This window comes from Pseudoliparis swirei, chromosome 16, assembly GCF_029220125.1.
Source record: "Pseudoliparis swirei isolate HS2019 ecotype Mariana Trench chromosome 16, NWPU_hadal_v1, whole genome shotgun sequence".
In the NCBI taxonomy this organism is placed as follows: Eukaryota; Metazoa; Chordata; class Actinopteri; order Perciformes; family Liparidae; genus Pseudoliparis; species Pseudoliparis swirei.
Genome location: NC_079403.1, coordinates 19,505,758 through 19,516,626, shown reverse-complemented (window position 1 = coordinate 19,516,626; position 10,869 = coordinate 19,505,758). Strand labels below are relative to the sequence as shown.

Sequence of the window (10,869 nt, the reverse complement as noted above, 5' to 3'; positions counted from 1 at the left end):
GGGGCAGGAAACAGAAATAGGATAGCCATTCAGTGCTATGTCCCAGACCACGATTACATTTAAATTAATACATACATACACAACATTAAAAAAACAACACACAACGATGATTGAAAGCTACAATTATTTCTAGAAGGACAAGCTTAGATAGCTATCGTAACGGTATTAATTATCGGGCGGCAACGTTCGCGGTGTCATGTTAACCCGTTATTAAACTGAGCATATCCATTGCTAATCCATTATTAAAATTGCTATTTCGATTGTTTAACAGAACAGCCGTTGTTTAACACTGTCCGATGACTGACATAGCTATCTGTCGTCGGACTTGCCGCTGGAGCCCGCCACCTGCCCCGGCTCGTCAAGCGAAAAGTGTCCGATAAAAGTGCACCTTCGTCGGACTGGCAAGAGGACCGGGTGGTGGATTACCCAGCTACCTTATCATAACTGCCATGCAGATCCAATGACATCTAATGCTACCTAGGTATGCTAACTAATCTGAGAATGGCATGTTAGTAGTACATTGTAATACCAGTACAATGTGTAATTACCGCTGATACTTACATTTACGGTCTGTAGCTTCGTGGTCTACCGCTTGTGCTGTCCGCCATTGTTTTAGAAATAAAATGAAAAGCTGGCGAAAGGGCTCCTCCTCTTCCGCTACGTAGCCAAGATGGCGGCCGTTTAGGGCGAGTAGTGTCCATCGTTTTACACTACATTTTTTGCCCGTTTGCAGTGCACCATCCGGGTACTTTCAGTGCACTGAATTCTGCTGGTTTTTTCAGTGGCGCACTTCGAACACTGAAAGTCAGTGCTCGAAGTGCTCAAGTGCGCGGTAGTAGACACAGCCCAGGTCCTGTCATCTTTAACATTAAACAACAGCAGAACCAGAGGCCTTGGTAAACTGACTGACATTCAAATATGTCACGTTAACCCTCTGGAGGCTGGGGGCATTTTCTCCACTTAACAAAAAAATGTAAATTCACCTTTTAAAGGCTTTTGCATATGACACATACCCAGGGTTGCCAGGTTTGTGTGACAAAACAAGCCCAATGGCCAATCAAAACCAGCCCAAAAACCAGCCCAATGGCCAATAAAACCAGCCCAAAAACCAGCCCAATATCAGAACTCAAAATATGCCCATAACTCCTTCATGATGCCCCCCTGAGATAGGAAAGTGACCCACTGCGAGCGTCGTCGATGGGGGGGGGGGGGGGGGGGGTGCTAGTGAGAGTGTGCTCAACTGTGTGCGCGGATGTGTCGGCGTGTACGTGCTGATCTGGAGTCAGTTTGGTAGGATTTGGGTATAAATAAATTATTTCATTTTAAATATGGATTTTTATTTAAAGATATTCATATAATTTGCATGCAAAATAGGTCTACCCGAACCAGCGGACAAAAAATTCAAAAGTAGCCCAATTCCGCGGGAAAACCACGGACCTGGCAACACTGCACATACCCATGTGTTATACATCAAACATTCCAGAACAATCTCAGCTCTCTATACAATGAGGCACAATGTCCTCGCGCTGTGTTCTCTGGCTTCTCTGACTGGCAGGCTGCTAATGAGCCTCACCTGCGTGGTGGGAGATCGATAAGTGTTAACGCAACGCGAAGAGACAGAAATGACATGCTGCTGTGGAGATACGATCAACAACAGACGTTTAGTTTAATAAAAGAACAAAGACGTGCTATAGAGAACATGTCAGGGGGCGGGCCAATCTTTTTAATGTCATGCGATCTACCGACACTACGCCGCGATCGACTGGCAGGTCGCGATCGACGTGTTGAGACCCCTGATCTACAGGAAGTAAAAGTCGTAACAAGGTTTCCGGAGGTGAACCTGCGGAAGGATCATTACCGATGAACAGACCGTCTGCATGAGAGAGGACATAGTTCAGATTGAAGTGGTGTATTGGAAGCTCATTTTGCAAGTGACTTTTTTTTCGTCCCGACGACCAACAACAGACAGATTGGAAGCTCATTCTGCGCATGCGTTAAATGCGTTTAAAAAAAATAACTAGTTAAACCTGTAATTGAATTAACGCGTTATTTTTCACAGCACTAGTTAAAATATTTTAGTGCGTTAATCGCGGCCAAATTAATCGCATAGATTAACGCGTTAACGCTGACAGCTCTAATATATATATATATATATACACTACCGTTCAAAAGTTTGGGGTCACCCAGACAATTTCGTGTCTTCCATGAAAACTCACACTTTTATTTATCAAATGAATTGAACATTTCATAGAACATAGTCAAGACATTGACAAGGTTAGAAATAATGATTAATATTTGAAGTATTAATTTTGTTCTACAAACTTCAAGCTGAAAGGAAGGCCAGTTATAGCTTATATCACCAGCATAACTGTTTTCAGCTGTGCTAGCATAATTGCACGGGGTTTCTAATCAGACATTAGTCTTCTAAGGTGATTAGCAAACACAATGTACCATTAGAACACTGGAGTGATCGTTGCTGTAAATGGGCCTCTATACACCTATGGAGATATTTCATTAGAAACCAGACACTTCCACCTTGAATATTAATTTACCACATTAACAATGTATAGAGTGTATTTTTGATTAATTTATTGTTATCTTTATTGAAAAAACAGTGGTCTCCCCATTGCCAGGCATGAAAACGGGTCAGGGGTGAAAAAGGTGAGGAGGATAGGCGCGGGGGGGTGCTGGTGGTGACTTCCACAAACATCGATGTTGGACGTTGTATGATAATCTATAGGTCCTCCATTCTGACACCAAGTCAGTGATCGGGCCCTATAATACTATAATAATAGTAATATTGTGTATAATATGGTCATTCATGAACCAACTTCCTTTTTGTTGTTGTTGGCGTGAACAAGTCTTCAAGTCTTGTGCTCTGCTGAGCCATGAGTCTGTTCCTCGAGTCTGTTCTGCCTCTACCTGGTTGTCACGATCTTCTATACCATACCTGCCATAAATATCATGATACAATACCATAAAAACAGTATACCATAAATACGATACTGGTATATTTATCTATAATAGTAATAAATAAAATATCTGTATGGTTCACTGTTTACCAACTTTTTCAACACTTAACAAATAGCAGTAATATTAGTATTAATACAGCAAGATATTAATTAAACTACATGGAGCCATCATAGCATTGATCAATGATTATACACTATGAGGCCGTTAGTCTCTGACCAGAGGATACAGAGTTCATCAGGAAGAGCAGCTGTAGAGTTACAGAACTTTACAGACTGAACTTAAACATTTCACTTCTGGCATCTTTTTATTTTTATTTTTAAAGCCGAAAATTCCGCCACTTAACGCCCTCGCTGTGAGCGCTGTGCTGCGCGTGCAAACAGCTTGACACGGAGCAGCGCGTGCGCTCTGATCGCTCTTTTAATGAAGTATTGAGACTAAAAATATGCTAAATCACATCGCTCTTAACGTACGGGTACTTTGTTAGTATCGCTCCACCGTGCAGCGCGACAGCAGCAGAAGTAGCGTCTAACATTCAAGCTAACCTAAACCACCAAACGCTGAAGACATCTTGACGCTGATTGGCCGAGACGCGACACATCCCATCAAAGATGTTTTATTGCGAAGAGCAACACTTCACACTTTCTCCGCGTCCCACTCCAATCTCATAAACGCCGGCCGGCCAATTGACCCCGCCCCACCTACCCCAAAACAAAAACTCTTCGGATCTACACGATTCACGTAAGTCACCTATTTTGGTTTCAAAACGGCGAATTTCGCATTGCGCCCAGCCTGACGCTGACGTGCTCGGCACGGGCTCACGCAGTCAAACACTGTGCATGCCTTCGCTTTTAAAGTGAAATGATAGGCTATCGTAACCACCAGAGAAGTTCATAATAATAGTTTTTTTCAATTTCAAAAGGAAGCACCGAAATGTGCGTTGCGTTTCGATCCGGGTGGCACCGGTTGTATAGGAACCGGTTCTCGGTACCCAACCCTAATCATCAGTGTATTGCTGCTTTATGCTTCAACTCTGTCAGAATTTTTTTTTGGCAATGGGTGCCCTTTTTTGGGGTTTGAGTACCTGCCCCCCAAAATGTCTGTGCACGTGCCTGGTTGTGGAGATGTATTGTTAGTAATGTTATGTTGTTCCTTGGGGGCAAGGAACTTTGTAAGGGGAGGGTAATGTAGCAACCCTGTAAAGTGGCTGTCAATCACGGTGTGGCATTGTGCATGCTGGTCGAGGGGGCGTGCCTGTGATTGGCGGAGCAGAGGGGAGGCGGGGTTAACCTGTCGGAAAACGGGAGTTAGGGGTGGTTGACGGGAATCGTTGTGATTGTTAACGTTTGAGCTGCTGAGAGGAGCAGACTGTCTGTGTTGGTGAATGCCCAATAAAGTAAGGGTTAATAACGTTGTCCCATTTCCGTGTCATTACGTCCAAGACGTTACAGTACTTTGGATATTATTCTGCTCTTGCTTATTTAACTTAGCTTAGCAGATAGCTAACAGCAGATCCATAAAATGAAGTCTCAGGAATCCGGAGTTGAATTTAGGATCTTTAGTATAAATCTTTGAAATTGTAAAACTGTGGAGACATAACTTCACAAACTGTCCACACACATATACATAAACAACACTATGCAGGGCTCCAGACTGCGACCAAATGGTCGCATTTTGCGCCTAAAATTAGACACAGTGCGAGTACATTTTTCATCAACTCGCGCATGCTCGCAGTAAATTAGCAGATTTTTTATTTTTTTGTTATTAAATATTTTTGTTGCTGACAAACTTGTTCTACACTTCAGCCCACTATAGTTAGCGGTAATGCCTGAATGACTGGTTTGCTAACCGACATTAACTCCAGAAGAAGAAGAAAGGAGACGAAAACAGAAGAAGAAGAAGGCTGGCCTGTGTGTGAGAGCGAGGGGGGGGGGGGGGAATGATTGACAGTGGGAAGGGGGGGATGACAACGGTTATAAGCTAATGTGTGAAAAGAGGCGGGACTTGGGGGTTATCGCGCGAATCCAAAGATTTTACATAGCGGTGTCTCCTGTAAACAATGAATTGACAATGGCGAAGCGGACTATCAGTTCGTACTTTCTTCCTAAACCTAATGATATAGAGAAGACAAATCCCGAGAATGAGTCCGACTCAGATTGTGAGGAAACGGTCGTGGAGAAATTCAGCTTTCGCGATGAGTGGCTGCGCGAGTTCACCTGGCTAAGGTATTTCAGGGAGACCAATTCAATGAACTGTAAATTCTGCTGTCGATTCCCAAAACATGCGGGGAACACGAAATGTGCTGATAAGACTGGCACTACACAATTAAAACACGACACGCTGATCAAACACAACGCCAGTCTGAAACATCAAATGTGCCGCGACCTGTGCAATGAAAGCTCCACTCCCAGTCGCATTTAGAAGACAAGAGGCTGCTAACCATGTCACTCTTGCCTGTCTTCAAAACTTGAGAGCCCTGCGAATTGCTATTGATGTTTAACACGGCGTATTTCATTGCCAAAGAAGAACACTTTGCAAGTTGATTTATAGTGTGCGCCCCTAAATTTTCTGCTTGCGACCCTACAATTTTAAGTTAGGGGCCACTGTGCTCCTAGTAAAAAAAGTTAGTCTGGAGCCCTGCTATGATTTACACAAAGCCATCGTGCCAGAAATTACCCCTATCCATCAACATGAACCTCCTGACTACTTAGAGTCCAAGCTAACCCTAACATGACAAATGCTAATCGCGATTAGCGTCTAGTGCTACAACACAATATTATATTATAACAGTAATCACACAGATAGCAGATATTTACATGTTACATTCATAGATACTTACAGACTTAGAACTTCAGAGGCTATCAAGCAGTAAAGGTGAAACGTAGCTGCAGTATGTGCTTTCAGTAGAAACGTGAAACGGTAAGAGAGGAGGGACAAATCCAAGAACAAGAAAGGCAATTGCCTTCTACACCACTTGGCGTCTCGAATGCAACACATGACAATGTGGGGCAGAACAGATATATTTTGCTCTTTATTCAACAATTTGGACTCCTCTTTACCCGCCAAAAGAAAGCGCATCATCTCTCGCCTTGACAACCGGCCTGCATCACAGTAATCCACTGCTGTTTATTTTTAGAAGCTCTCGGCCGCTGTGTGCTACTGGTTCAACACACAGCCATGTTCTCTCGGTCAATAATTCATATGTAGGCCTGCAGCAGCGTAGTCACACAGCACGATTCAACATTTCCACAGACGCAGGACGCCAAATAGCGCACCGGGTGAAACCACCGCGAGGCAGGACGACCAGCAGGCCGCACCATGAGGTGAGGGATCTACTCCAAATACGAGCTAGTTGATGACCTGCTTGTGTTTTAAAATGTCCTTCATATTGTTGTGTTATGTGACCTGTCATTCTGTTGTTGTTATTGTTGTTATTATTGAGGGGGTGGATGACATCTACACAATGTGTGATCAGGTTTACTACATGGGGGTTGATTTATAAATGATATATATGCTTATAAAAAAAGTCTATTTTCACTCAAACACAAATAAATGTAAGGGTTTTCTGACTATATCTGTGACAAGTTATATTTCTTCATTTCATTCGACGTGTTATATATTTTATCATTTATATATGGCCTGGTGTTTCTGTTGCACACTTGGACACATTTTGGGGCGGCTTTAGCTCAGTGGGGTAAGAGGGTCGTCCTGCAACCGCAGGGTTGTGGGGTCGTTCCCCTCCTCTTCCATTAGCAGTGCAAGAAGTGTCCTTGAGCAAGGCACTGACCCCTGTTTGCTGCTCGGCGCTTCACACGCACCCACTGCTCCTTAATAACTAAGGATGGGTTAAATGCAGAGAACTAATTTCCCCTTGGGGATTAATAAAAGTGTATATTCTATTCTATTCTATATGACATCCAGGCGTGTATGGGTTTGATAACTGTTTATACCAACTGAAAGCACAGAAACACATGACACTCAGCAATTTCACCGCAGGCTGCTGGTCTATAACTAGCTAATTACTAGCGTAGCGTTTTCCCTGCTTTCTTTCTGAAGGACCCCTGAGTTTACCTAAGTGCCTCTATGAGCTTTACTCATCCTAACCATTTATAACCCTTCACACAATTGCAGATATACGCATACCAGGAGAATAAATGAAACAATTAACAATCAATAAAAATAACAAATACATGAAAATATTGGGGGGTCAATGTCCAGTTCGTGGTATTGTGTCCATTGTTACTGAGGGCCCCACATTTCTTTCTGATGTAATTTTATTGTCCAGTGTAGATTGTGGCACAATTGCCTTGATGTTGAAGGTGTAAACTCCATGTCCAGGAAGTACTTCTGCTCTCCGATAGCCCAGCCGCGGCCCTCCTTTACCACGGAGTACCAGGAGAGGTTCCTTCCCCCACACTGCCACACGACCCTCATCACTAGCTCCACCCAGAGGAACCCGTACCACACGCTGAAGGGGACGAGTGCTGAAATAAACACTTTGAGGTAATATACACAGTGGTTGTCTTTGCCCACCTGGGTGCCTTGTGTCACTCTGGGAGATGTAGGAGACTGGCGTTGAGCAGCTATTTAAGTCAGCACATTATTTCCAGTGGAGAAGGAGAATGAATATATTTGGACCTGTTTTTTAAAATAGAAAGAGAAAAATTCCCAACATTAACATGAGTTTCAGATCATTCGGTGTGACCAAAAAATTGGCAAACCAACCCCAACATGATGCCCCGCTTCGATCCGAATCACCCAAACATCACCGGAGATGCAGCAGCATCACACACAATCCTACGCACTTTGGAGCGGACCAGATGGCTGCCAATGTGGAGGACTACACGTCGGTGTACAGAAGTAAGCACGCTTGACCAGCAGCAGTCATTGTTTGCGGGAATAGAAAACAACAAATATGCACACCACCATTCAAATTCCCTCACACTCTATTTTTTCTCTCCCTCCCTCCCCCAGGAGATTTTCAGGTGTGGAAAGTAAAGAAGCTTCTGCCATACAAGCCTGCTGACAGCTTGACAGTCAACCAAGGATTAGTCGTCACAGGCTGTCCCTTCCAGAACACTGCGGTCCAAGTTGCAGCCGACTCCCTTAAATTCCCAGAGGTGCGAAAAGCACCGTTTGAAAGTGTCACCAGCTACAGATCAGACTACGTCACCCACCCGGTTCAGACCAGACACAGGGTGAAGCCGACACACCCGACCAAAGATCTGCTGGCGGAGCCCGATGTGCCTTTGAAGCCTCGGGTTGCCTGGGACCAAGACATTTGCGACGAGGCCAACTCGTTCTTTCAGTCGTTCAAGGACTGGTCCATCGAAAACAAGATCCACAGCAAAGGCCACGCCAGAGAATCCGGTCCACCGCCAGACGACCTCTCCACGGCACTTGCAGACAACACGGAACACGAGTGCCGGCGCGCCAAACCGGGCCCGGCGCCTCAGTGGAGCAGAGGAACAGCCAAGGAGCGCTCTGGTGGCACGACTACCATGAAGGAGGATTTCAGATGTTGGGACAAGCCGCGGCGCTTCCCCTCGGTCCGTAAAGAGGAGCCGGACAGGCCCGAGGAAACCACACCGCAGACATTTCGCCACCATCCCAAATCGGATGAGAAAGCTTCCAGCTGGCATGCCTCCAAGACAAGCCACTGGCCTGATGAGAAAGGAGCGCTTTCCAACTTGAAAGGCAACAAGCCTGAGACTGAAGACTCCAAGATGTACTGGACCAGATCTTTGGACAGAGGGGTGTCCTGGGCTGATGGTGGGGAGGTCCGCCAAAGGATCACCTGCATGGTTTCCAGCAGAAGCTAAGCTGGTGGTGAGATGTGGGGCTGCCACACATGACCCCCGGTAGCTTCTACCGTTTCAACAATAAAAGCCATAAACGCAACTGAGATTATGGAACGACACCTATTTTTACACCATTAAGCGGCTCACTGATACTGCACAGCACAACTCACTTTGAGTGTTGTGTAACCTACTTGATTGAAGGCTTTTCATATTCCATTTTGGAAACGAGTTATGACTAAATGTGCTCCATCACAACAATTATGGTGTAGAAATTAAATTGTTGCACCTGCTAAAATTGACGTAACGTTATCTTTTAATAAATAATAAACTTTGTGCTCGTTAGATCCTCCAAAACCTAATTATATCTCATGTTTAGCCGCAACGAAGACGTCAGAGCCAGCCGAGCATTTAAACAAGTTCTGCCGAGATCAGGCTGCTCTCGGCGCCCACACAGCGCGCTGACCAAGAAATATATTTATTTAATGATGTCCTGTTGAGTTATAACTTATATTTATTCATTCCTGTATTTAATTATTTATTTATTCCTGTCTTTATTTATATATTTATTCATGCATTTATTAATTTATTTATACTTAAGTCATTTTAAGTCCTCCATAGTTATTGTGTTCATAACATGATTGTCCTCGCCCCAAATGCACCGCCCGGAAAAATATTGCATCTATCGCAGCAACACGCGTCTGTACGTTGACTTTTCATGGGATTCGGTCGCGCGAAAAAATCGCAGCGCTTTTGGTGTGAACGCACCTTTAGACCCGTCTCTTCTGGACCAAAACAATTTGGCAGCCGAGACATGCAGACAGGCAGCGAGGACTGCAGGAAGTGTAGGAAAAGCATATCTTTTTGCAGATATCCTATTTTACAAATATTACTGGGTACATTCCATGTTTCCAAAACACAAATATTAACAATTTGTATAATTTCTAAATATTATTATCTTTTTCTGGGGGGGGGGGGCTCAAGGTGGGTGGCCCTCTCTTGGTCAGCCCACTGCCCAGGCCCCAGAATGAGGATTCCCAGGCCAGCTGGGAGATATAATCCATCCATTGTGTTCTGAGTCTTCCCTGGGGTCTCCTACCAGTTGGACGTGCCCGGAAAAAACATCTAGGAAGAATACATTTAGATTTTCAAGCTACATACATTCCAGTTTAGGTATAACTAGAATTTTTGTTTTGTTTTCATAATCATACTAAAAGTTAATATAAATAATAATAAAAATGAAAGCTGCAAGCAGAGATGATCAGGCCCTCGGGGCATGTCGGGATTACAGGAAGAACGAGTTTAACGTTTTTCTCCTGTGTACAGTGTGTCACGCCACCAATTATGTAGTGCAAATAGTCCACCACATCCTTTATCCACAAACTAAAGGAACACTTAAAACAATTCATAAATACTTTCCCCAAAATGTTTGCAATCATCTTTAAATTTGGTCAGGATGATCGAAAAACCTCTATGATGCGGATTGGGGTTTTCAATTGTTGTCAAGGAAGAACTTGAAAAGTTTTAAATTTACATAAAGCTTTGAGGAAATCACACAAAAGAATATTTCCAGTAAATACGTATATAGTTGCAAATATGGTGTTTTATTAATTCTACACAAAAATCATAGCAACAGCCCTGTGAGTCTGTATTATCTCCTTTCCATTGGTAAAGGATGGTCCAATGTATCCCATGCTAAAGGAGATAAGAAAGAAAGCATTGAAGCTTCTTTCCTTAGCATTGAGAAGATTGGCCTAACTCTCATATCATCTGTTACTTAGACACTTCTTGGTCATTTCACTCAGTTGGGAACCTTCCTAAGGAAAAATACGTTGTAACTGTAGCCTGGGTAATGTTGGGAATCTCCTTATTAGTAATGGGTGTTTTTTTACATTTTGTCTTTCATATTTTATTGTATATTTTGGTGTCATTGATAATCATTTTAAATATAAATTATTTAGGGGATGTAAAAAGAAAAGTTTGAAAAAAATGGGAGATAACCGGGAGGGAAGTTTTGTTGTTTTGTATATGCTTTTCAAAAATAAATGAACGAAAAAGGACCCCACAAGTTGATATGTCAATCTTGTCTTCACAATGTATT

The 10,869-nt window shown here is 43.4% G+C and overlaps 1 protein-coding gene across 2 annotated transcripts; it reads left to right on the top strand.

The window, feature by feature from the left end:
• The first annotated feature begins 211 nt into the window (after positions 1-211).
• On the top strand, positions 212-10,828 carry LOC130206135 (stabilizer of axonemal microtubules 1-like). Of its 2 annotated transcripts, none has more exons than XM_056433935.1 (5): positions 212-481; positions 6,223-6,293; positions 7,261-7,473; positions 7,661-7,830; positions 7,945-10,828. In XM_056433935.1, exons 2-5 carry the CDS (start codon positions 6,289-6,291, stop codon positions 8,790-8,792), a joined length of 1,236 nt encoding a protein of 411 aa, XP_056289910.1. In that variant the 5' UTR covers positions 212-481; positions 6,223-6,288; the 3' UTR covers positions 8,793-10,828. The 2 variants fall into 2 exon arrangements, with proteins under 2 accessions (XP_056289910.1, XP_056289911.1); XM_056433936.1 differs by having other exon boundaries at positions 7,256-7,473.
• Positions 10,829-10,869: the final 41 nt, after the last annotated feature.

Coding starts and splice junctions, on each gene's coding strand:
- LOC130206135 (XM_056433935.1), top strand. Junction 7,474..7,660: donor GCTGAAATAAACACTTTGAG/GTAATATACACA, acceptor CATGAGTTTCAG/ATCATTCGGTGTGACCAAAA. Junction 7,831..7,944: donor CTACACGTCGGTGTACAGAA/GTAAGCACGCTT, acceptor TCCCTCCCCCAG/GAGATTTTCAGGTGTGGAAA.